We start from the raw sequence: 26,598 nt of genomic DNA on the forward strand, positions 1-26,598 counted from the left end.
TGTGATTTAACTAATTTTGGTCAAGATTCGTTACAGGAATTGCAGATATAGTCACAACAGACAATCCAAACCTTCTTAACTTGAAGTAAAATAACAATATAAACACCAACTACACTATGACTTGCTTTAGACAATGTCTTGCTTTTGAAAACCTCAACCTCTGTACTTTCTTGCCTGAAGAGACAGTACCTCCCAGAAAACAAAACTGCCTCATTTGGTGATAAAAATCTTGAAGCATCTTGTTTATTTTTTCCCATACTAAAAAATTGAGTTTGCATTATTTGGGTGACTTGTGAAATGTAGTGTTTAAAATCATGCAAATGCCGCTTGTAATGGGAAGTGCATTGCTTGCAGTAGACAGTTTGATGGAATACATAAGAGTAATGGATTAAGTCCAGTATCTTTTTAGGGTTTCAGACAGTAAAACTTTCTCTGTAGGGTTCCAGGTTGTTTTAATAAACCACCTCATAGTTCAGGATGGGCATGTGTGCAGTCCTGATGCATTGTGGTCTAGGTCAAAGTTCAAGGTCCCTCACTTGCCTAGAGTTCAGAGGACCTTGACCCTTGAAAGACCTTAGCCACAATTCTGCAGTGATGGAAATGTATTACATGTATTTGACTAAGTAGTTGTATGTCTTCCTTTGAGAAAGTTTCAGTTTCTGGGAAGACAAAGAAGGATAAATCGTTTTGTAGAATGAATCGTTTTAAGATTTTTTTTTTGCAATGTATTGATTGAATTAACTGAGTGTAGTTTGGCTTCCCAAAAATACTACAAATTGTACTTTAACACAGCATTCAAACATGAAATGGCGACACATGTATGTAACTGTTAAAATGTGAAAAGATGTGTACAATACGTATAGACATCTCAGTGGACAGGTATTGAACGATAAACAATAGAATTGACCGTCGCAAAGTGTCTGTCATGTATGATACTAGTAGTTGGTATGCTTTCAACTTTTTTCACCTCAGTCTCGCACGTAACTGAACAAAATGATCTGTAGTATTGTGTTGCCATTTGGAAAGTTACTGTATTAGTTTCTAACCACGTACCCTAAGACCGCCATACTTAATTATAAAAAAACGGTGTTTTTGAGGCACCAGGATATCTGTCGTGTGCGTATCTCGGATACAACTTTTCATATATATTTTATTTCCCAGTCTTCGGGTACCCGGTGTAACGAAGTTGACGTTACTGCATTTTTAATTAACGGCACCGTAATCGCAAATTAGACGCAGGACAAACTGTTAACCAGTGCAAAGCCAGTAAAACGTCACTTTATTGCGTTCTTTCCAACTAGAGTAGACAACAAAAGTTTAACGCACACAGATAACATGCAATATCGGTTTCAACATTCGCTATCTTTAAAATCAGCAGTACAACTACAAGTGCGACGTTTCTTGCGCAAGGTGAATTGAACAGATATGGCTTCCATCGATATCATCCCCCCCAAGATCATCCAGAGTCTGATTCCGTAGTCCTTGGAGTTTGTTGCGCAATGTAAATTTTGCTGTACTACCCGCCGAAGCCGTAGAGCGTGCGCCCTTGTCTCTTGAGCGCGTATACCACGTCCATGGCGGTGACGGTCTTCCGCTTGGCGTGCTCGGTGTAGGTGACGGCGTCGCGGATCACGTTCTCCAGGAACACCTGGGTGGAGTCAAATCAAAATCAGAATACAGTAGACATTTTCACGCCGTGATAAACGGACTATGGCGGTACTGTACGTCAGTGACCAATTGAAAACGCTCTGTACAGAAGTGGAATAACTGAAGTAAACGTTTCTTAACATACATAAACAAGAGGTTAACTGCATTTCAACCGTTCTTCAATTCAGGCCTTTGCTTCGACATATTCGACATGAGGTAGAACATTCCCCGTGATTGCCAAGAGTGATAAAGCAGCTATTAGCGTTTTCAGTACAATCATCGTCATTCTACTTACAAATTCCCAGTAATTTTCTGTTGTTCTTTAATTAGAAAGTAAACCACTTGAACGTAAGGGGCTCGGTTCTCACCTTTAAAACACCGCGTGTTTCCTCGTAGATGAGCCCCGAGATTCTCTTCACGCCACCTCGTCGGGCCAGGCGGCGGATGGCGGGCTTGGTGATGCCCTGGATGTTGTCGCGCAGAACTTTACGGTGACGCTTGGCGCCTCCCTTCCCCAGCCCCTTGCCTCCCTTGCCGCGTCCAGACATTTCGGCTCACGATGCGTCGTCGATAGAAGAGAGACGGGTGAGGTCTTAGGTGAATGTGGAATCGACTGACAAGGGAAGCGGCTGGTGAGTGCTGATAAATGTTAGTTCGCCACAGGTGCGGAATTCGTAATAAGGAATTGCCGGTCTGTGATTGGTCGATTGAAGAGAATCCTGGCGTTTTCATTGGTCAGAAAAATGCACCTTCTACGATTGGTCATTTTCGTTTACGAGATTTACTGCAAGAAATACTCTCAGATTTCATTGGTCAATGGAAATTATCCAATCAGGGCACAGCAAATGCAGTAAAGTGTTTGCTCGAACAATTGCATTCTTTTGTTGCTACGTGTATTACGTTGTCATTGCCAGCTATCCTTTTAAGCGGCCTTCGCAACAGCAAACCTAGAGCATCGTTTGGACATTCGAGGACGTTAACGGAATTTCTGTGTTTGGAAACTACAAAGACTGAGGCATTAGCGTCTTAAGGCCGCTAGGAGCGCTCTTCAGTCAGGCTGACTGTTCTCTTATCTCGCAGTCATGATCATGACCGCTATCCTCGTTAGCGTTCATGTTTCCCTTGCCGTTTGCCTTGTCCAACTTGTCAAGCATCCAGCCAGGGCTATTGACCGTCACGCACGTGTGACCTCTTCGTATCAGACCCGGCTTTCTCCCTACAACCTTCCAACATCCCTCCGCTGGGCGAAACAACTCCACGTTCCCAGTAGCGTACGCGTTAGACAGTAGGTCTCTCCCGCCTGTTACGACGATGCTATCGTCTGTGGCAGCCATACCGCACTGCAACCGCTTGTTCGTGGGCAGGACCACTTTTTGGAACAGATTCTTTTCAGTGTTGAACGCGCACATGAAGTCCTGTCGTGTGGCCAATAGCGGCATCATGTAGATCATGCCCCCTAGCGTTGCTGTGTGATACTGTATCTTGCATCCGTGGAACGCAGGGTACACTTGCGTTCGCCAACTTTGACCCTCTTGGCCGTAAATGTGCACGAGGAATTTGGCTTGTCCGTTTCCCCAGTGTCCCATAACGTAGAGTTTCCCCATACAGGCGGCGGAGCAGGCTTTCTCGGTAGTCTGCGGAACAGGTTCGATTCGCCCCCACTTGTTAGCAGTAGGGTCGAAGGCTTCGTAACATTTTCCCGATGACTTTAGGGTCCGTCCGTTTCCAAGGGCATACACCCTCTTGTCAGTGGCCTGGACGACAAAATCCCAACCGTGCGGCTCCTGCAGATCGGGCAAACGCCGCCAGATGTCGTGCATGCACGAGTACTTCCACACTTCGCTCTCCTTTCTTCCACCCCCGGGAAACGTTGCCACGATGTACACGTCGTTCTCTAAGACGGTTGTGTTGAGGTGCGCATGAAGCAGTCGCTGTGGTAGCTCTGTGACGGTTGCCCAGGCGTTGGTTTCACAGTTGAAGCAGTCGACCGTAGTTATCCTTTTGCCACTATGGTCTGCAAGCTCGCTCCCGCTGATCCCTCCAAACTGTAGCACGAGTTTATGTCCAGTTACCGCTGACTCCAACGCCTCTATCTTCTCCACGGCATCTTCCAGGACGTCCTTGCATCTTCCAGAATTCTTTATGTCAAACTCTGTTGCCATGATGAACTTGGGATAGCCTTTGTTTACCAACGTAAGGTCAATGTTAAGCTTTTGTAGTAAAGAATGTAGGTCGGTTTCTCGGTTGGTTGTGCCGGAAAACAGCCACCGTATAGCGCCTTCCAGCAACGATTCCTCGCCCCACATGTGAGCACTGTTGTCGTTTAGCAATTCTTCCAGTTCATCAGCCGTCAACTCTTCAATGTCGCCATACGAAACCACATCCTGCAAATGTTCTAAAGCGAACATCCTAGCCTCTCTGGCCAGCTCCTCGCAAAAGTGGGTCTTGGCGAAGTGGAAAAGCCCGAGGCAATGGCTCTTGCTTATGTTCTGCAGCATGTATTGGCAGCACGCGTTTGCAAGGAAAGGCAGGTTAAAAACCGAACTCGCGTGGAAAAACAGTTCCACGTTCCTCGCAGTGAAGGTGACGACACCGGTGTAGACGTAGTTCACAAGCTGGCGAAGTGTTTCGCAAGAGATGTCTTCGAAAGTGACTTCCCCGGCTTGTCCCTCGCGGAACCCCCCGAACAGCATCGCGTTGAAGTACGTACTACAGGCGCCGAGAACGGCCCTGTGGCACAGCGCGGCCTCTCTCACCCTCCCGTACTCGTCCCGTACTCGTAACACCACGTCGCACAAGTCTTCCCGGGTTTCACTCATCTCTTGCAGCACATGAACTACCGATGTTGATTTCAGGTTCCTGTCCAGCCCATACTTTTTCAGGATGGCGGTGAACTCTTCCTTGAACCGATCGTCGCCAACACGGTAGAGTCCACGGAGAAGTCTCTGTCCATGGTGCTGATCTTGCCATCTCCACCCATTGTAGGCGTCTTTGAGGAAGACAATGTCTTCACTTCCTGTGATTCTTTCATCTCCAAGACCTTCCTGTTCTTTGATCATCTTTAAGGCACCTTAGCAGAAGAACAAGAGAAGCATGTTGAAATGGAGGAGTGCAGGAGGCTAAATACTGGCTTTGCAATCATCCCATACCAGAGACGGATAACGCCATAGACTTTCTGCGACTTATTCAATTCTTTATTTCATACCAACGTTGCAGACATACAAAAATATGTGTTGCCTGAATGGCATTGGTATTTACAGCAATAACAGCAAGATAAGTACATAACATATATTACACATATATACATACTATTAAAATATATACATTAAATCAACAGGGCATCCCAGATATGACACGTTTACACAGTCTGGTTGTATAGTCTGATAGACTGATGTAGGAACGAGTTCTGGAGTCTTTTTGTTCTGGCTGGGGGGATGGATATAGTGTTCTTGTTCCTAAGAGAGCGTCCAGTAGCGTTAGCTCTAGAGACAGGGACGAGGTCATGTAGGGGGTGGTCCTCCTGGAGCATCTGTCTAAAGAGTTATGATGACCGATTACCGACTCTACAAAATTTGATGTCACAGAAGCGGTGGATTTCTCGTTCCTTGACAAAGTGTAAAAACGGAGCAGCAGTTTGTTAGGCTTGACCATGTGAAGGTAAACATGCATCTGCTTTACAACATTTAAAACATTTTTGTTATTCTAATGGCCTTGTCGAGTCTAAACAATTGGTCACAAATGGGCAAGGAATCTTGCTGGTGAAATCATGATCTGTCTAGACTACTGGGTGTGTCCATAAAAGTAACCACCATGAACTTGGGGGGTCGTTCAGAAAAGCAGGGGGCCTTACCAGGAAGATAGCCGCATAACTAGCATTTAGAGGTATGACTATAAATCATAAAGCTTATTTACAAATCTTAATTGTCGTGTCATTTTCTTGCAAGCGACAGCGGCTCTTTCTAACACCTTAGGTAGATAGTGTAGTTTCCGAAACGTTTCCACAAAAGAAATGGGAAATTGAGCACACGCACACAAGCAGACAGACAGACAGAAAGACAGACACGCCGAGAACAATATTGTTATTTCACTGACCAGAACAAGAAAGTTTGAAACGTTTAGGGAGACCCTCATGTTCGACATCGTGTACTACAAGTCCTGCGTTGCTCTTGACATTCAGCTTGTTTTGGGAGAGGACTTCTAAACATTATGCTGCCGACATACCTCGTCTTCACAATGATGTCAGCCACATAAACTGGTCGTTTCCAAATTCGAAAACATAGATATATAATCAAGATCTATACCCAGATTAAGCAAAAATGACAGAAACATATACCTACCTTTTATCGTTGTGAATTTCTGAGACATAAGAAACTGGTCGGTTCAGACAGGAGGTTGTGCTCTACTAACTGCGAAGTTTGGGATCCGTCTGCCGCCAGTTCATGTTGCGATTGGTTCTACATGTTCGGATACTTGAACTTGACTGGAAAGAATGTTACTAGTACTATAACAAGGTGACACTTACGATGATCTATGTCGACTCTGTAAGGCTGTGTCCTTTCCCACAGCGCCAAAATCGCGCGGTGCTATATCCAGTTACATATGCATCTTCAGTTTTATCATGCACACCACGGTTTTTTGGTATTATTGATTTGTGTTCACAGTCTCACAAGATATTTATGTCTTGTCTGGATACTGAAGGAAGCACGTTTGTGTAGAGTATTTACTCACTTTCCATATCAGTAAAGCTGGCCACTATGTGCTGTCTGATTTTCATTTCAATTGACAGCCAGCTCTTTTGACATGCAGTTGCAAAGTATTTTGCAAGATGTCGCTTTTGAGACGGTTTCATAATCTGCACTGTAAACAAAGCTTAGGACACACCAATTTAATATTCAACTTGTCAGATTTGCCTTTTTTTCCCTGATGATTTGGAAGATTTCAAAATTTGCATGTACAATATTACCACATTCTGTAAGTGTATGTATTGGGATTTAAAAAAAGGAAAATAAAAACTAAAACAAAATAGATAACAGCTTCAAGCAAGTTCACAATATTTCCATTTTTAATGAATATTATTACTGTCATCTTATTGTCATCATGAGCCTAGCCCATACATTGTCGTATTGTGTTCAGTAAGTGAGAAGAATCTAAGTTGTAGGAATGTTTCTGACAAGCATATCAGTAGTATAGATCTAAGGCAGAGCATTCTTTGCAATGAAGTACATGTACTAGCAAGTGCTATCCTAGCACTATCGTCAACTCTCATGATTTCACCAGGGACCCAAAGAACACCACATTAACAAATAGTGTTTTCTCAAGGATGTCTTGAACGTGTGCATCTGGGGTTGATGCTGCTGCATAAGTAAACCTCTTTAAATTCACATTTCCTTTTACTGTGGCAATCTCAGGGTAACTGGCAGAATTATGAGTATTGACGTTAACATGATATGATAGAAAGTATGCATATTGACAACCTTGCACTAGAAAAAGCCAAGCACCGAACAGTACACTTCTAGTACAAGTTGGTGCCTCAAGAAGTGCTCAAAACATGTCTATGTTATAGATTTTCATGTCTTCATGTACATGTTAGAAAAACTAAGCATAGAATACTACACAACAGACCTCGTCATACTAAAAATTAAAATGATTTCAATTTTACCTATGACCAAAATCAAAAATATTTCACCCACTTTTATATATAAATCCTCACCATTTCTGACAAAATATTTGCCGAAAATTGACACCATGCTGGTATTTTTTTCATGTATCAATTTCTAACAAAAATCTCTTTTCGCTCAATCAGCCTAAAATACATTGCATATTGATACATATCATACCACTACAAAATATGGACTACTTGTATATTCATATGTGTACATTATAGTATATCGCTTATTGTCTTTCAATATTTTTCATATCATAATCATGAACTAAAATAATTAAGTGCCTAAATACAAAGTACTTTGATTATCCACTGTGACAAAAAGACTGGTTTCATATAATTGAAGATGGCGACTTGAGAAAAACCCACAGTAACTTTGTTTTTTGGTTGGTTTCTTCAAAACAGTATACCTTTTTCAAAGGGGAATGAATTCTTGCATAGTCGAAACCATGCGTGGCTTATTGAATGGCTTTCCCCTTACTAGCTGGATAATGTGTTTGGCTGAACTACATATATGCAAGGAGGTTAAACTCCATGACATATGTTGACATGTCAACAATGAAGTATGAAACCAACATGCTTTAAAAGCTGGCACATAGACACACCACAATATAACCACAAATCTGATATTATGTCAATCTCACAATATCAAAAGATTTTGTTCTTGCCATGTGACACTATGCATACGTGTGAACATAATTTTTCCTGGACTCAAATTTTCAAGTAGGATGCGAAAAGGTGTTTGCAGTTGGAAGGATACTACATATTTGGAAATGCATACTCAGTCATGATTTCTCCACAAAAATAAGCCACTGCAAACATTTCAAAATTTACAGTATGCATAGACACCCTGTATAACAAAATACAAAGCATGGATATGGAAAAGTTGGACCATGAATAGTTCAAACTCAATCAATGCCCTACTGTCATATCACACAGTTGCAGCTTCGATTTCTATTCTGTGAAGCGTTCTTGAATGATGGAGAATTCATATAACAGCCTTCTTTTCTTGAAGAGATCCACTTGCTTCTTATACTTTCTTCATGTAGTTCTTGTGGTCACCAAAGTACAGTTTCTGTTCACACGGGTGACTGTGGGGGCAAATTTTGATGCGTATCAGTTCAGTGTTGTTGATTTTGGAGAGTGAGACGGAAGATTTATGAAAATCCTGGTTCCTCAGTATTACGGAATTAGTATGGGTTGTTGAAGATTTTGTGAAAACAGTGGCTGTTGTTGTCAAAACAGGTTGGCGGTTTGTTTCTTCTTCTCCTAAATTCCATGACTGCGTCCTCCTGGATTTGGTCTTCTCTCTTCGAAGCTGCAAATTTGTTCCAGAGGCTCCATCTTCAATGATATGAAAATATAACGTCTCGACAGTCTTGATCACAAGTTGTCATTTTTTTGTCGTTGCTCAAACTGCATTTTTGCCGCGTTCGCTTGGAAATCTGCGACGTCGAATTTGGAAGGTGTTGGGGAGGGGGTGAATCTGTGGCGCGGACTCTGTGGTGATTATGCGCCCGCTCTCCTCCTAGCGTAGCATCCTAAACACGCACAGATCCCCAAAATCCCGATGATCAGACCCAGGATGAGTGCCACAGCGTCCCCGCCATCGAAGGCCTGGGCTCCCGGCAGAAAGAACGCCAGAACTTGCAGGGAAAGGAGGAGAACTTGCCAGAGTTCCGCCATGTTGGACACGCCAAGTTGTACAGAGAGAGCACGTGATGATGTCATATGATTATGGTACATCATGCGGGTCAAAGGTCGCCCAGGTGACTTACAGGTGGTTTGTGAACAACAAAGGTTTTCGCCGCTTATCTCCAAGCAGATGTTTGGTTTAGATCTTGTGTTTGCACGACTTTTCGCTTGAGCATGATGAGACATTGCAGGCATTCATTTCCTCCCAGCCTACATGGTGGCCATTTTGACCTTCCTGTCAGTCTGCGGTTACAACATCTCCCCCTAGTTTTCTGCGGTTACATCATCATCTTCAACCTCACTCCCTGCCAATCTAAATGGCGCAACAGTTGTGTAAACAAAGCCGAAACCACGCATCTGCTTGGAGATTGATTCTAGGAGACAGTTGTGACTTGTTCAAGAGATAACCTGGTCTTCAAATTAGTTCATTCCTTTTCTTTGCATTTTCAACGAAATAACCGTAGCTAAGATCTACGAAACTTGGTGGAAACGTTATGATAGACGAGGAATCAACTTTCTAGAATCTTTTCGAAAAGATTACACCCTACATAAGGTTAGCAATTCAACCCCGCGTTAACGTTAACTTTAGCAAATCATGATCAATCATTTTTCTGTATTGCGCTAAACGATTTGGTGACCGGTGAAGTTAGTCGGTTGTCGGCTATCTGCTACTTTCCAAGCAAAGGTTTGGGTTTTGGGTTATTTTTCGCGTGTTTTTAGGCTTTTTATTGGCGTTTTTTTGCACTGGATTTTTTTTTCACCCAAACATGTTTTTTTTTTCACCCAAAATTCCAGTGCAAATAAGAAACCCCGTAAGCTTACATTTTCAGGTGACAAAGATGTATTTTGGGACTCATAAAGAAGGAAAAGTCGTCTGCGTAAACCCAAACCTCTGCTTGGAGAGGCAGTCTCTAAACTCATCTGACAAAGTTTGAACCCCATTTGGCTATGTTATATATTTATTACATTACGTTTATTACATTTTCAGGTGACAAAGATGTCTTTTGGGACTCATAAAGAAGAAAACGTCGTCTGCGTAACCCAAAACCTCTGCTTGGAGTGATAGTCTCATCTGAAGTTTGAACCCTATTTGGCTATGTTATAACATGTTATATTTATTACATTACGTTTATTACATTTACAGGGGACAAAGATGCCTTTTGGGACTCATAAACAAGAAAACGTCGTCTGCGTAAAACCAAACCTCTGCTTGGAGGAAGGAGGTCCTCTTCCTTTATAGCTCAGTCTCTAAACTCATCTGACAAAGTTTGAACGCTATTTGGCTATGTTATATATCTATTACATTAAGTTTATTATATTTTCGGGGGACAAAGATGTCTTTTGGGACTCATAAACAAGAAAACGGCGTCTGCGTGTTCCGCATCGTCGATTTTTCAGACTTTTTGACGTCAGTCTGTTTTTATCACGTGACGTGGCTGTCCCGAGCCAAGATGGCGGCGTCGACAGTCGATTCTTTGCAGAGTCCCGAACCACCGGTGCCAGGCAGTTCCCCCAAACTCGCCCGAGCCGCCATAGACGGCATCCAGAGAAACGAGAAGACAGGCATCCCCCTCAACACAGCCTGGACCTTCTGGCTGGACAAGTGAGTGGCTAAAAACGGCGGCGAATTCTGGCGGGACCCGCTATAGCTAGCTAACGCTACCTAACTGCGCACTTGATGTAGTTTGACTGAGAGTGCGCTTTCTCGAATATTTGACGTTTCTGGGCTTGTTTTTTTTTCTTCCAGCTCGTTTTGATTGCCGAGATTTTGTCATACGGTTGTGTCAATCTATCCTTCTTGCAGGAGTATTCGTAGTGTTTTTGCTACGTGATGTACCGGTGTTTTCTTTAGGTAGTTTGGTAACGAACGAACAACGGGTCCATGTTTTGTTTGTTTTTGTGTGATCGTGAGCTCACGTGATTTGCATGTCAAAAGCTCAGCTGGCCAGGTAACCAAGACGCCAGTTTTCCACGTATTCCAGGAATTAGCCTTAACATTTGTCCGTATGTGGCGTATTTTCTTAGAAAATACGCGTGGGTGGCTGTCGTCTGCAGTTTTTTTTTTCCTCAGCAAAGACCGCCTAGCTCTGGTTTTGATTTGTATGCTGATGACTCAAATCATGCTAAGTAACTAAGACGTCAATCCCAAGGAAAGAAAAACATTCTCTTCAGAGAATTCCCAAGAATGAGTTCTTACAATAAAACTTATCCTTGTCCAGGGAAATACTCATTATACTAGTAACTCCTCAATTTTTTTTTCCTCAGCAAAGACCACCTAGCTCTGTGATTTGTATGCTAATGACCCAGCTGGTCTGGGTAACCAGGCCCCCAAGGGGGCACAGGTTATTATTTACGGATTCCAAGAAGCGCCTAAAAAGTAAACCATTTTTTTCATCCATGGAAAGACACATTGGTTGTCATTGTCTGCAGGCCAGATTGCTCAGCAAAGACCACATAGGTCTGTTCGTGATTTGTGTGTTAATGTCTCAGCTGATCCCTGTCAGCTGGTCAGGCTACAGAAATGGGTGATCAGTCTACATATGCTGGCCAGCAGTATTGTGTTTCTGTCCCCACAGAGTACAATGTCTTTGTTCACAAGTGGGGCATTGCTCCAGAAATGGAGAATGTTTCAGACCGAATGGGCGCACAGAATGAAAGGTGGTGGGGAAATCTATTGTCCGTGAAAGGCTTCGAAAATCGTTGTATTTTTTACTGTTACCGGTATATTATTACCCCTGATGAGATGTCAATGGGTCTCATCATCATCATTTGTTTATGGCTTAAAACTAATAATCTATGATTTTGTTTTGTAACATTCTTATCCAAAATAATTGATTTGGGGAAAAATCATTGGGGAAAATATTGCTTTTGGGGAGGTACATCATCACTACATGCTGTTTTACTTGTCTTGTGTATATTGATATTTAGCTTCAGCGTTGAAATAATAAATTCAAGGCCGTTTGTGATGTTCTTTGACGTATAAGATAACACAACATACTGTACATTAAATGATCTTTGTTAGCTTTAAGATTTCTGCATTTCTAGGATGTTCTTGTTTGTTCTTAGTTAAGTTTGATCAGTACGGACGTCATCGGAGTATATGTCCTGAAGGGGCGACCATAAAGTAGAGCAAGTCAACAAAACTGTTGACTTTCCCCTGCAGCTAATTCTGACTGAACAATGTTAAGTTAGTTTTTCAGACTCTAACTGAAAATTCTGTTATTTTGATAAAAGGATAAAAAATCGAAAAGTGAATAGTTGACAACAGCATGCAACTGTTAAAAGCCAGCCACCTGTTTCCGTATTTTTTTTTAGTCCACAACATACGTGCATTTACTGCATTAACATTTGACACAATGTAGGGATTATGAATTATGTTGCCAACAACTGTTGATGCTTTCTGATGCCTTAAAAAAATCCCATACCAAAATTAATATCAGATAATATTTTATTATCTTTGAAGTTGAAATCAAACTGGCTTTGAGGGGGAAACATATGCACGTATGTCAATATACGTGGAACCATCAATATGGTTTTATTTCAGTGGTGACCTCTCCAGCACGAAATTATGACTTCCCAAATATGTTTTTGATTCATTATATCATAACTGCTACTTAATGATTGTTTCCATGGTGAACTTCAAACACTATGAAAATACATCCACACTAAAACAGATTACTGACTAACTGTACAGTATTTCCAGGGAGTACAATTTGAATTCCACAGGGACTTCTTATGTGTGAGAACATACATGCCCAAGAGCACTGGGAATATTGGATAACAATATTCTGCCAGGCAAAAAAGAAACTCTATCTTCAGGCACTATCTCCTATCTAATAGAGCTTGCTTGACATATTTCATCAACAGTGCATCTTTCATGCGGTACTGAACTTTTTCGCAAAAAATGAAACAATATTTTATTTAAATGAAGTCCACACACCTGTCTCATTACATGAGACCTGAAAGCTCCTTGATGAGACTGGGAACTGTTTTGACTCATCCATTTTAATTTGGGGGTGTTTCAGGATAATTTTTTATAGTCCCATCCCCTCTCACAGGATCTATCCCCATCAATTCTATATCATATACAATATTATACTATTTTGTATTATCATGCAAATCTTGATGCTATTTTATGGTTGTGGACCTTTCTATTCATCTTTATGCCCTCCTCAAGAACCAATCCTAACAAAAAGAATTGCCAGCATACCTTGGGACTGACCTTTGTACATGCACACCTATTAAAAACAGTTGTGTTCAACATCTATTTATTTATAGTCTAAGATTAGGACTTTTATCTCTTGGCAACATGACAAGAAAGATTATCATTATACATTTGTATGATAAATATAATATACTAGTCAGAAGTAGCTAATGCTCTCTCCTGAATGTTTATTAGTAAAGTTGTATTGTATTGATCTTGTAGAAATGTGTCATAGTTGGCAAAAACATGACGGTAAATACCACTTCTTGTTGTGACATCAACAGTCCAAGCTGTTTATATACTAGTATACGGATGTCAGATGGACATCATCTAAACTGGTACTGTGTAGGTATGGGATATTCAGCACAAAATATTTTCACTGAATACCGGTATAATAGAAAGATAATCTTAAAACTTTACAGGGTTCAAAATACTAATTCTGGTGTTGAAAATATATTTATATGTATTCTTCTGAATTCTCCCCTGTGAGATTATTTTTTATACACAATAGATGTTATTTGAGTTGATAAAAAATATCTCTTGAGCAACAATTCACTGAAATGCAAATACATTGTACTGGATCTGTCTCCTTGAAACTGTGCTCTGTCTACAGTACTTCACACTTGAAGTCTGATGTATTTTGGGTAGACAGTTGAGCCGGAAGGTTGTAACTTGTATTGTCTGGAACTTAATTGTCTGAGAGACTGTGAGACGAGCTGTTCCAGTTTTGGGGACACCTAATTAGACTGGTTATTCTACTGTAGCTGTCAAACTTGAGATGGCCTTCTTGAATTCTGATGCCTAAAGAGTTATGAAAGCTTCAGAGATACATGTATATTCTAAGTTAATACAAGCATTTTCTGTTGTTGAGAAGATTAGAAAAATTTCAACCCTGTATTACATATTCTTATACTAGTATTAAATTTTTGCAAAATAGCACCCAATTATATCTAACAAATTACATTTGTAACTATTGAAGTCATTTTTTTTACCTATTATTCCTATAACTAGGCCATACTGTAGACTTGATTGTGACCTGACAAGTTAAATTTAGACTGGGTCTCATTTCTGGGAGCAAATACTAGAGAGCCAAGGCCAAGGGTGAGGTCATGAACTCCACAGAATGGGTCCAGACATATATGGAAGTTGTGAGCTAGGTCGGGTTACATATAGGGTAGAAAGTCTAGACTCTACAACAGTATCTACATGGCCACAGCAAGTAAATTTTATGGATGACATCCTCTATACTGTAGACTCCAAATGTATTGCAATCTAGCACGAAAAAAAAAGTGGGCAAAAAAAGAAAAGATGCCTTTCTTTTAAAATGAACCACAAATTATAAAACAGGTGTTCAACACATTCTTGAGAAGGCCTCAATAACAAATTTTTAAAAGAGTGTCAGTCTTTGGGTGCTTGGCATAATTATGAGAGTTGGCGCTGTTTTATGATGATCCTACTGCTGGTATATTTCCTATATCAGCACAGCATGGTGACTCAAACATCATTAGCAGTGAAATGATGTATCTACTCTCTTGTCTGTCTGCATGTCTAGCATACAAATATCTTAACAATGGTATATATATATATAATTGTTAGATACATACATAATAGTGTGCCAATCCAAATATTTGGTCACAACATGATTAATGTTATATCTCGTATTATTGACTCGAGGTCTCAAGGATGTCTTGAACACCTGAATATCTGACCTCAGGAATTAGAATTACAGATGGCTGATGCTGCATTGTATATTTCCAGTGTTAGAACCAACAACTCCCTAAACACCACTACGTACCGGTACACGCCTATTGCACTAGTCTTTGCTCTGTTCAACTGGTGATCATCAGTGTTTTTCTTCTTCTGTTTTTCCTCCCAGGTCAGTAAGAGGAGCGACAGCAGCAGAGTATGAGGCCAACCTGAGAAAGATTTACACTGTCAACACAGTAGAGGTAAGCAGCTCACTCACCAAACTGGCATCCTAAAACACTGTTGTTATTGTCATAATCCCCATTACAGCATACACTCTAAGTTAACTGTTATTACCTTCGCCAAGAAGGTTATGTTTTCGTTGGCGTTCGTGTATCTGTGTGTGTGTGAACACGATAACTCAAGAAGGCTAAGATGGATTGTCTTTATATTAAGTAGGTGGGTAGGTCTTGATTAGACATCTAACTGATTAGATTTTGGACTCCCTGGCAGCTTGTTATGACATGCTGTCTTCTTCTTGCTCTGTTCTTTTTGGCATTGCCTTGGGCGAGCATAATGATATGCTGTGCCATGTTATAATACCCAGTATGTGTAAAATATGTTTTTATGATTGTGTGTAACTTCCTAAATGTTGCAGAGTTTCTGGGGGGTGTTCAACAACATTCCTGATGTCTCGGAGATCCAAGATCGCTACGGTTACCACCTCATGAGAGAAGAACGCAGACCGATTTGGTAGGTCAAAAATTTACCTAAATGTCTAAATGTGAGTGAGTCTACAGGGCTCAAATACTACATTGTATTTTTCTGCACTTTCACTGAAAAGGAAATGTCTGCCTCTATGGCACCACTTAAAAAGGTTAATTTTTGTTGTTGTTGATGTTTTTCCTGTTCCAGGGAGGATGAATGCAACATGAGAGGAGGTTACTGGAAAATGAAATGTTTCAAGAAAGATACAGTGAGTAATGTTAATATTTTGACAGATTATGAACTACATGTAGTATTAAAATCTATCTAGTACACTGTAGATATTGTGTAGATGGTTCTGAAAGAAATTGTGATTCAGTTGCAACTCAGCATCCATTTTTTTATAAGCCCTGCTGCCATGCACTTAAAAGAAAAGGTTGCAATATTTAGATAAACTATTCACATCATAAAAAGCAGCATGAATTGACGTCACATGTATGACTACTTTGAGGCTCATGTATGTCTAAGTTAAAACTTTTGATCCAACACAAAGAACTTTCGACCAGTCACTCTGGTCTTCCTCAGTAGACTGACCCAGTGAGGCTTGTCACATGGCTTCTTTAAAGTGTGACGTCAACACTGGGTCAAAGTCTACTGAGGAAGACCAGAGTTACTGGCCGAAAGCTCTAAGTGAGAGAACTTCATTGTGTTGGATCAAAAGTTTTAACATGAAACTACCAACACAGAGCTTTCAAACGGAAAGGGCCCTCAGAAAGAGGATATCTGAGCACAAGCGAGATTCCTCTCCGGTGGCACAACACATGCAGACTTACAAACACCAACCGGGGAAGAAAGTCACCATTCTAGACCGTGAAAGTAGATGGTTCGAACCAGGAGTCAAGGAAGCTGTGCACATCAGGTCCCGCTCCCCGTTCCTCAACCGTGACCAAGGACGCCACAGGCTCCCACCAGTCTACAACTCCCTCGTCCAGTCATGTGACCTGGGTGACCTTTGACACCTAGGTCACGTGACCCCTCTTATGAGCTGAAGAAAGATGGCGGATGCCACCTGAAAGCTTCTACTAGAACAATTTATGTCGTGCGTATCAGTTTAATTCCTTCTTTAAAAAGAGCTTTCATGTAAGCTTCATGTATGTTGTACCTTTTGTTATCCCAGAGTGTGGTGTGGAAAGAGCTACTGCTGGCTGTCATTGGGGAACAGTTTACAGACCATACAGCAGAAGGTTTGTTTGTTTGTTTGTTTGTTTGTTTTGCACAACTGGTAAACAGAGACAGTCACTAATTTTGTACAAGCTGTGTAATACCAGACCGTAAGGTTTGATCCACACACACCAGGAAGGAATCCTACTCTTTGTATGGTAGGACCTTTATTATGTAAATTAATGTGCTGGGGGTGTGGCTCACCTCAAACACAGATCTCCTGATGATGATAGGTACTCATCTTCACCTGAGTCGTGTGAGGAAAGAGTTTCAAAGTAATTAGAAATGAATGTAAATATATGTATTTGTTATAATGTTTGTATTTTATAATGTATGAAAGAGTACTCCAGAAAGAGTAGTGGTTGTATTGACTCTAATTGGAGGTTCCTGAAATAAATAACAAAGAAATTGTGGGGTCGTGTGGCGCAGCGGTAGCGCGTTCGGCTCGGGACCTAGAATCCCGAGTTCGATCCCCACCCATGTCACCGATCTTGTGCCCTTGGGAAAGGCACTTTACACGACTTTCCTCACTTCACTCAGGTGTAAATGAGTACCTAGCTTCGGTTAGGGACGTCCCTCGGATAGGACGTTAAATGGAGGTCCCGTGTTTGGGGAGAGCCACACCTCGAGCACGCTAAAGAACCCGCCACACTTATCGAAAAGAGTAGGGGACCTTCCCGGTGTGAGTGGATCAAACATTACAGTCTTGTGTACGTCTTCTACGTACCGTGCTTGGAGTCCTCAGCTTATTGAGGTTAAGCACGTAATATGGAAGAAGAAGAAGAAGAAGGAAACAAACAAACAAACATGTCTGCGATGTCTTGATGTTCCAGGGGATGAGGTTGTGGGTCTAAGCGTCAGTGTCAGGGAAAGAGACGACATCATCCAGATCTGGAACCAGAATGCCGAGGTGGCCGACAAGGCCTCAGTCGTCAGCAAGTTCAGAGAGCTGCTCCCAAACACCAGCTTCCCCACCTTGTTCTACAAGCGTGAGTCTTCTCAATCTTGTTATAAAGAACATTGAATTCTCATTTGTCGGTTAAGGTAAGACATCCAGGTAATAAGATACATCAAAAAACAGATACTCAAGCAACTGGGTATGATTTTGGAAACGGTCAGAAGTTTCAGGTAGCATCCACTACCTTTCATCACTGACACTAGAGACTTGCAGGAGAAAGGTAGATTTATATGCATGAACTATTGGTTGATATGCAAATAAGTGAAGACTTATTTTTTTGGAAGCCCAACAGGAAACAAAAGTTAGACGTTCTCATAACCTGTCCCACAATTACAAATATAGGCTATCTGCAGGAATTTTATTACTCCCGAGATGGAAGTATTGTTTTCAGCGGCTCTGGTTCAGCAACTGAGGATGGGAAGTAGGTGGGCAGAGATTTGGTTTCAGTTGACTGACAGTGTTGTTACCTGGGATGCTCTATGGGGCAGGTTTGTGCTCACCAAGAATGTGTGCTGTGTAATCATGGTATGAAATATAAACCATGGTGTAATAGCGGAGTAGGTTACGTCACACAATCAAATGCAATTCCTTAACGCAAACCATATCTAATTTGAAAGTTTGACATCTCTGATTTCCTATTTCTGTTGTCTTCCAGCTCACCAAGCACACCATGCCTTTGAGAAAGACAGGACAAATTTTTACCGGAAGTGACAAGACTTTGGGAAGGGGAGGAGTTTGCTGAAACTGTATGTGCTTCTTGTCTGCTGTCTGGTGCAATGCCTGGTCCCCAGGACCAAGAGGAATCCAACATCTCTAGTTTTGGGCCACGCTTCTGGTTTTCTGCAAAATACACCCCTTAAGGGCCACGCAAAGACAATTTTTTTTTGGTTCTTGGTCTTAAGACAGAAATACAAATGTACATCTTTGTGCAAAATATTGTCCATGGGTACAACAACAATAATACCCCAGTGGAAGAAGTTTTGTTTTAGTTAGAAGCTACAAACACCTTAGTGCTACATGTACATGTGAAAGACAGCAAAAGGATCTAAACCTTTACCCGAACACAAACATATTTCATTTTTCTCATGGTCAACAACTTCAGACATGTGTATGTATTCTGAGGGACTCACGCCTCCAGGAGCCGGTCAAAGATGACTGTTAGTTTGTAGCGCGCCCCCCGTCTCAGTTTAAAGATGGTTGACAGGCCCTGATGTAAATGGCATCCTTTGATGTGCCCTACTTAAAATGTCTTAAAGGACTATAGAAACAAGATAGTATGGCCTTATACAATGTAATGGCTTCAAGATTCTGGAGGTGGATTTCAAGTTCTTTGTTGTCATGTCTTTTAAGTCCAAGAACCACGGAATTTCGTTGATGTGGCCTTAGAATTAGACTCTGTTTGGGGAAATTTCTAAACAACAACTGATGTAGGGAAACTCAGATCAACGAATGCAGATAGCACGCAAGAAAGATGCTTGAACTTGCAGCAAAAAAAATCATGTAACAAACAAGGCTTCTCTCCACACTGATCATGAACCAATTAACTTTTCTGAGCTGAATTATTGGAAGGAAGAACAAGCTGTTTGTCGTGTGATTTTTTTTGTTGCATTTTCATTTCATGAAGTTTGAAGCAGGGTTAGATTCATCTTTTATGTATATATAAGTATTGGACTTGTTTTTTTGTGGGACAGTTCAAATTTGGGGATATGTATGTGTCAAACAAGCTGTGCTATATGATTGTAATTTCTCTGAAAACGATACTACATATTAGTTCACATATTTAATATGCTGCTCATGATCGTTATGATTAGATGATTCTAGTACTGAAACTTTATCGTTTTAATGTTCTGTAAATCTTGAAATGTTTGTAGTGGTTTTATTTTCGCGATTAATCCTCCACCTCGATTTCTTGACACAATGAATATGCATCTCCAGCGTATTACTGCAACTGTACTATAAAATTGTTTTAATTCCAAACTTATAAGTAGCAAAAACCTACTTTCCTCTCCTACTGAGACATAAAACCACAACAAAGGTTACTGAATTTACAGTGCAGTAACTACTGACAGGAAAATCATTTGCAAAACGTGAAAGACTCTAGAGGTTCTTAGATGTTTTTTAGCTGAGATTTCCGTTTCGATTCAAACTTCCTCGATAACTCTGCATTTAGGTATTGCTTTGGGAACACAAGTTTGATTTTATGGATGACATCTTTGCTGTGATGGATTTTAGTAATTTCACTCACTTTCCATATCACTAAAGGAGACAGATTCTGACCACCATGTTGGCGTCCTTGATTTGTATTTCAGCAGTCCCTAGCTCAAGTGTACACAGCACATTTTTGTTTTGTCTGCTATTTCTTTGAGTGGTTAGAAGGAGCTTTACACGTCCAAAAATGCTTGAGCTACAATTCGTTTCCCACCTCTATGTTGGTGGCCCTATGACATCACATGAAAATGTTTTATGTCAAGAAGTTCACTGTTGTTATAAGCCATATGTATTTGAGAAGAGAGAGAGAGAATATTATCATAAAACCAGAAAGGTCTTCTGCAGAACAAGTTTAAGTTATGATTTTTTTTCACTGAGCATTCAGATCAGAGGATGTTATCCATAAAATTGACATTGTGTTGCCACCTCCCCATTTTCAGGCGTCGAAATCAACCTTTTAATGTATATATTCTACAACGAAGAGAAAAGACAAGTGCTTGTCCCAGAGATAATTGATTTACCAGTCTGATGTAAAATCACTGAGGCATCTGTGTATATGGATATAATACAGTGTGTATTAAAACTTGCTGTGTTTTGTCAATGAAGTAATATCAGAACTACAAGTACCGCATTTTGAAACCTTTTGATTTCTTCATACAACTAGTAACTAGTCCATACTTCTCTGACTGCCTATGTTAGAAGTTAGAACCAACAGTAGTGTGTTCTTGCTTACAATGAAGGTCTAAGGACTGTGTACCTAATACATTTGTACCTGTACATGTACTCATGAAGGTATTATTTAGATATTAAGGTACAAGTCCACAAGTCCCGAACTGAACATCTAGTGTACTAGCTTGTACCTAAACAATAAAACACATGTTTTTACACTAAAGATAAATTGCATCTTGAAGATTACAATTCAGGTCTTGAAAATCATGAAAAATTGCATTGAATATTCTTCTTTTTAGTTTAAAATATGTAGACAAAAAAAATCACTACATTAAAATACATAAACACAACAATTCACTGCAGTGACTAAGAGAGTAACTACATATTTATGAAACTTACAGATGACTGGTCAAACTTGCTTAGGTACAGGTATAGGTCTGGGCCTGCACCTTAACCCTTGTACCTAGTACCTGTACCTAACATTTTTAGGTTCACAACTCTACATAAAAGTAATTGTCTGCCTGGTGGATGGATAATACTAGTATTTGGTATTTATATCAGATATTCCTGTAGATGAATCAGATATTCCTGAATAAATTAAATTTTCTGTGATCCACAAAGTATACAGGATAAAGGGGAGTTACTGCAAATTTCTAAATGTTCGCAGTGGTTTTATTTTAACCATAACCTATCCACTGCAATATCATGACACTGCTTCAATTCCTACCACAGAAATTGTTTCAACTGTAGACTTGAAACCCTATGAAAACTACTTTTCTGCTCCCACCACAAAATCAAGTCCCTGTGAAAATGAATGAATTTACATTATGCAGCTGATGTGTACCTAATCTTTCGGACTCTGACCCAAATGCTGCCTGCTCAAAGGTTAGAATTTACGGAAAAGGGAGAGGCTGTTTATGTTTTAATTACAAAATGTACGTCATGGAATTTTTGGGACCCCAGGAAACAAAATTAATGCTGGACCACTGTAAATCATTAATTTAGTTCCAAAGGGTATGTTTGCTACCCACCAAACTCCTCTTTTATCTTCATTCAAGTCTTGGTTGTAACTTTTCTCTCATCTCGATTTCTGCTGCTTTTAATCCATGCTCACCTGTTAGCTTGATAAGAATGAAACAATTTTTCTTTAGCGTAACATACCAATTTTTCTTTAGCAACTTGTCAATCGATGGGCCCAGTTTTATGTGGTGAACTAAGAAGTGCCAAATAGATTTCTATGTCAACTCTCATACTTCTGCCGGTTACCGTAAGACTTTTTAATATTGATGCCTTTTAAAGAATGTTTTCAACACCTGGTTATCTGAAGTGTACATCTGGTATTGCTGATGCTGCACGTTTCACCAGTTTTTGTCACAGTCTTGGCTGTAAGGTATCTGGCGGAATTGTAAGAGTTGACATTACATGTGTATATCATAACCAAGATATCAATCTTCAAAAGTCTTGAACAGGAATTGAAACGGAGTAAGTCTTGACTACTTGTACAGTTAAATTTGTCCCCTTGATATTCACTGTAAGGCCACACCAATTTAATTTGTTGGTTCTCGGATTTTTTCAGAAAAAATATGAAGCGACAGGGCGAAAAAAAATAAAAATAAAAACAGGTCTAGGCATCCTATTAAAGGCTTAAATGCTACGAAATGAGCCATGAAGTCAACACAAAAGGCTGGGTTAAAATTTAAACATTGAATTTTGAACTTTTAATCAAACCACTGCAATGATAGATGGGAAAACTGTAACAACTAGGAAGAAAAGGACTATCCTCAACTGTTGGGGCAAAACATGAGCATTTTTCAGTTGATTCAGAACCAGAATCATTTTTTTTTTTTTTTGCAAATCAGAAAAAAACGAAGAGGCGAATCCGAGAACCAACAAGTAACAGAAGAGGTCTTTGCTGTACCAGCTGGCTGTAGTTCTTAATCATCCTGCTAGGGGGAGGCAGTGCACAGTTTGAAAGATTTCATTGGCACTAACTCCATGTATGTACTTGCATATCATATAGTACATGTTGTACTTGAAATGTGTTCTTGACACTGAAATACATGACATGATTATATTGTCGTCAAGAATCAATAGAAATGGCACCAGTGATACAACTCAAAGCTGTACACATTTATGCATCATGTAACAAATCAATATTCTGATAGCCGTCACTTTAAAAGTTCATCTGTAAAACTGTCAGCCATATACATGTACAAAACATGTAACTCCTCTGTGTTGTATCATGACCCATTCTAAAAAGTGACTAAAACAGCTGTAACACTGTACATCTGCTTTAAGGTTATACCAATTTGGTATGTTCTTAGGCTCATTGTTTTCTGATTTTAAAGGAAATGAAAAGATGACATGTACATTGTACCAAGTGACCTGTGCATTAACTCCGATGCACACATTTTGGCACCAACAGTTGAAGACAGTTGTTGTCTTTCTGGTTGTTTTTTCCATTTGTCAATGCATTAAAAGTCATTGATGGTAATCAGCTGGTTATGTTGACTTTGGGGCTCATGTGGTAGCAGGATACCAGTTTCTTCATTTCATTTGTGTGCCTGCTGTTCTTTTTCTGCTAAAAAGCAAGAACTATGAAATTGAATTGGTGTAGCCTTACAAAATGCAAAGAAAAACAATTTATTGCAATGAACCAAAATTCATCAGCGATGCCTAGATACTCAATTCACCTGCTGTGTTTAGAATTTGACCCCTGTATTTTGTAGCACTAAGAAAATGTACAAATTATGTAAAACAAAGTCTAGCTGCTGTACAATTTTTCCTGTTGTTTGTGCCTGTTTGTTATGTTTCTCTGGAATTAAAAAGTGGAACTTGTCTATGACTTTGGGTCCAGGTTTTTGTAGACTGATGTTTTTAACCAAGAAACTTGAAAGCATACTGACTCAAGAAGCTATGGATAGATCTGTCACGAAATTTGGTGTGTGGTTAGGTCTTGACTTATGAAACAGATGGTTATATTAATTGAACATCTTGGCAGCTGTCCTTGGTACTTAAGCAGAACTTCCAGTTTTGTATCTCATTCACTGATACTGTGTCCAAAGTTGATAGACCAACTAATTTTACCACCTCTGAACCTCTATTTTCCATCATTTCCATCTGCAGTTACATCTCCTACTACAGAAACACACGGAGGCACCAAAAAAAAAAAAAAAAAACTCAGTACACTGAGGTCATGAAGCTAACAGAAAGATGTCACAGAGCACAGAAAGTACATCTCCAGGAAACTATTTATTTCAATCATATTGCAGTGTTTGATCTACACATAAATAACATTGTGAGAAGAAAGTGTAACTAAGATAAAACAATATTATCTATTTAGATGTAAAATTCTTAACTACTAATATATTGACTGGCCTATTCAATGAGAAGTAAGATAGGAGGAAACATAGCAATTTGATATCACCCCTACCCATTTTTGTACATTTTCGTATATTAAATAATACATACTATAAGGGTCCTCCATATTAGTATCTTCTATGGTACTGCAATTTTTGTTCATCTCAGCTGAATAATATTAGGTACATGTGTCTAACATCAACACTCCAATGGGTGCCCCACTAAGCCTGAAACATTTTCATTGAATCTTAAATATGAGAAGTTGCATTGTCTTTTGTTAAAAACAAATGTTAGGTCAACCTACATAACATTAACCCATAGGATAGAGGCAAATGGCTGGCTGCCATCAAGCCTCAGCATCAGTGTGCTAAACAGGTGCCCCGATAGTTAGTCTCTACCAGACTACTAACTACGCTGGCTATATCAGTATATAGGAGAATAATTGCCAGGGGAGTTTGGCTGCCTTGGAGGTTTGACTGGCCGCGTACTCGGAGGGAAAGAAACTACTGTACCTCCCCGCGGCCGGACTCCCTTGGCCAATTTTACTCTCTTTGTTGCCGAATTCTACAATCCGTATTCCCGTAGAAAGGCCTGGTGGAGGCTACCCGATAGTATCAAAGTGTGAGTTAGGCTGACTAAACTTTTTTGGCGACGCCTCAGGAGTGGTGACATTTCTTGTTAAAATAGGGGGCTATAGGATCACACAACTCTGACAAGAACAAGCTGGACAGCAGCAGGGAGAGGAACAGTTATCACAACACGGACTGATTTTGCTGTCTCCGTACAGGAGTTTCAACTTCTCATGTGAGGTCTCGTCTGATGGGTAGAACTGGTTCTTTGGTGGTATCTGTTTGGGAAAATGTGGATATCATTAGCAAACTGGGCAATTAGCATAAACAATAAAATGTAAATTGTAAGATGTAATGCATCATCAGTAATCCCAGAGATATGAAGACACATACCTCAGGTGTTCAACACATTCTTGAAAAGGCTAGCCTCCATAGCATGCCACGACTGAGGTTTTGGGGGTCTTCAGGGTCTTTGGGAGCTTTTATGTGCTATTTTCTGATTGCATATAGACAACATAGCCGGTCTGGTTGAATTACCCCTGTTTTTTTAGAACTGGGCTAATCAGAAAACAGCCGAAGACCACCAAACCCCCAGTTCTATAAGCCTGCTACGGAGGCTACAAAAGGCCTCATTGGTCTATTGGTCCATGTTAGCACATACTAGTATGCAAAAATCAATAGTGTCTACACATACCGCAACTTCGTTGAAGTTATACAGAGTCTGCATCTTTGAGTCCTGCGGTTTCAGCTGCCACGTGTACTCAGGACCCGACTGGTCCTTTTTCGGCTCATCTCTCTCAGGAGGCTGCGGCGGCTCTCTGAAGGCCTCTGTATTATAATGGAGGTAAACAACGACAACAACAACAAAAACAAGAAGCCATAGGTGACAATCCTCCGTGAAGTTTTACATATTTAAACAAAATCCCAAGCGTCAACGCCAGACCTACTGTGCAGACATTATATTAAATTAGGCAACGGTTAATACAATGAGGGCGCGTCACAACCATAAAACATACAAAGAGCTAAATCCATTACTGCTCCCAGGGCGTGTAAAGATACTGTGCTTCAAGTTCGAAGTTCATTTTAATTACACACACACAATCATTGCATTCACATAACTAGAGCTCCCCGATCTCATACCTTCGCCAAATGATGTTAATCTTTATGGCTGACAAATGATAGATTATTCCCCCTGCTTGTGCAAATAGGATCCTCTTTCTTATGAATTTTATCAGTTTATCATATTCTCAACCAAAAGACAGTCTTATATTAACAAACAATGCCATTCTAGCATTTCCTCGTAAATTATGCAAATGAGGTCCTGATTTGAATACATTATGTTTAATGATGTTCACCTTCACTGTACTTTCAAAGACCATAAATATGAAATTCCAGGCAGTTATCATTACAGAATTATAACATTTTCTCATTAATTATGCAAATTAAGTCCTCATTTACATAATCAATATCTGCCTGTGTTTATCTCGTTCAAAATTACCAATGCGACAAGCTTCAATAGTCCTATGATGGAATGCAGCTGATTTATAGAATTTCTCCATAAATTATGCAAATTACATCCATATTTGCATAATTGTCACATAATTATATTAAGCATCACTTAAGCTACCTGCATACCAAAAATCACGACGATCCGTCAACCGATTCTTGAGTTATTCTCTTTTGAATATATTCAAACAGATAGTCCTGCAGTTTCAGAGCAAGCCGCTAGGGGGCCCAAACTCACGTCACTTCTTTCCCAGCACAAGAGCTACGTGCCATCTGAATTTCGTCACCCTGGCATATCAGGATCATGAGATATCAAAACCGGAAGTTCAGCTGCAGTACCGTAACAAGCTGCTAGGGGGCCCAAAAATCTAATCATTTTGAGGTCTCATTAAGACCTACCACCTACCCAAGTATCAAGACAATCCATCAAGGCCTTCTCAAGCTATCGTGTTTACTAGACACACACACACACACACACGCATACACGAACGCCTCTGAAAACATAACC

The 26,598-nt window shown here is 40.2% G+C and overlaps 4 protein-coding genes across 5 annotated transcripts in view; 1 reads left to right on the forward strand and 3 right to left on the reverse strand.

The window, feature by feature from the left end:
- Positions 1-1,503: 1,503 nt before the first annotated feature.
- Positions 1,504-2,256, reverse strand: LOC109472738 (histone H4). Its single transcript, XM_019772590.1, has 2 exons — positions 2,016-2,256; positions 1,504-1,648 (listed from the first exon to the last, which is right to left on the reverse strand). Exons 1-2 carry the CDS (start codon positions 2,193-2,195, stop codon positions 1,517-1,519), a joined length of 312 nt encoding a protein of 103 aa, XP_019628149.1. The 5' UTR covers positions 2,196-2,256; the 3' UTR covers positions 1,504-1,516.
- A 443-nt stretch (positions 2,257-2,699) lies between these two features.
- LOC109468869 (kelch-like protein 24) lies at positions 2,700-4,706 on the reverse strand. Its single transcript, XM_019767247.1, has one exon. It carries the CDS (start codon positions 4,704-4,706, stop codon positions 2,700-2,702), a length of 2,007 nt encoding a protein of 668 aa, XP_019622806.1.
- Positions 4,707-10,421: 5,715 nt separating this feature from the next.
- LOC109472062 (eukaryotic translation initiation factor 4E type 3-B-like) lies at positions 10,422-20,692 on the forward strand. Its single transcript, XM_019771640.1, has 7 exons — positions 10,422-10,607; positions 15,085-15,157; positions 15,553-15,647; positions 15,810-15,870; positions 16,777-16,843; positions 17,654-17,809; positions 18,434-20,692. The coding sequence occupies exons 1-7, from the start codon at positions 10,456-10,458 to the stop codon at positions 18,487-18,489; spliced, it is 660 nt and encodes a 219-aa protein (XP_019627199.1). The 5' UTR covers positions 10,422-10,455; the 3' UTR covers positions 18,490-20,692.
- A 3,794-nt stretch (positions 20,693-24,486) lies between these two features.
- LOC109472074 overlaps positions 24,487-26,598 on the reverse strand; it is a 6,915-nt gene continuing 4,803 nt past the window's right edge. For both annotated transcript variants that reach the window (XM_019771656.1, XM_019771651.1), the window contains 2 exons: positions 25,279-25,412; positions 24,487-24,862 (listed from right to left, as the gene is read on the reverse strand). In XM_019771656.1, the coding sequence (XP_019627215.1) occupies positions 24,707-24,862; positions 25,279-25,412 (290 nt within the window). In that variant the 3' untranslated portion in view covers positions 24,487-24,706. The remainder of the gene's footprint in view (positions 24,863-25,278; positions 25,413-26,598) is intronic.

This window comes from Branchiostoma belcheri, unplaced genomic scaffold (genome assembly GCF_001625305.1).
Source record: "Branchiostoma belcheri isolate BF01 breed outbred unplaced genomic scaffold, Haploidv18h27 scaffold10, whole genome shotgun sequence".
NCBI classification, from domain to species: domain Eukaryota; kingdom Metazoa; phylum Chordata; class Leptocardii; order Amphioxiformes; family Branchiostomatidae; genus Branchiostoma; species Branchiostoma belcheri.

Coding starts and splice junctions, on each gene's coding strand:
- LOC109472738 (XM_019772590.1), bottom strand. CDS start 2,195: ATGTCTGGACGCGGCAAGGGAGGCAAGGGGCTGGGGAAGGGAGGCGCC. Junction 1,649..2,015: donor AAACACGCGGTGTTTTAAAG/GTGAGAACCGAG, acceptor GACTCCACCCAG/GTGTTCCTGGAGAACGTGAT.
- LOC109468869 (XM_019767247.1), bottom strand. CDS start 4,706: ATGATCAAAGAACAGGAAGGTCTTGGAGATGAAAGAATCACAGGAAGT.
- LOC109472062 (XM_019771640.1), top strand. CDS start 10,456: ATGGCGGCGTCGACAGTCGATTCTTTGCAGAGTCCCGAACCACCGGTG. Junction 10,608..15,084: donor TGGACCTTCTGGCTGGACAA/GTGAGTGGCTAA, acceptor TTTTCCTCCCAG/GTCAGTAAGAGGAGCGACAG. Junction 16,844..17,653: donor TACAGACCATACAGCAGAAG/GTTTGTTTGTTT, acceptor TTGATGTTCCAG/GGGATGAGGTTGTGGGTCTA.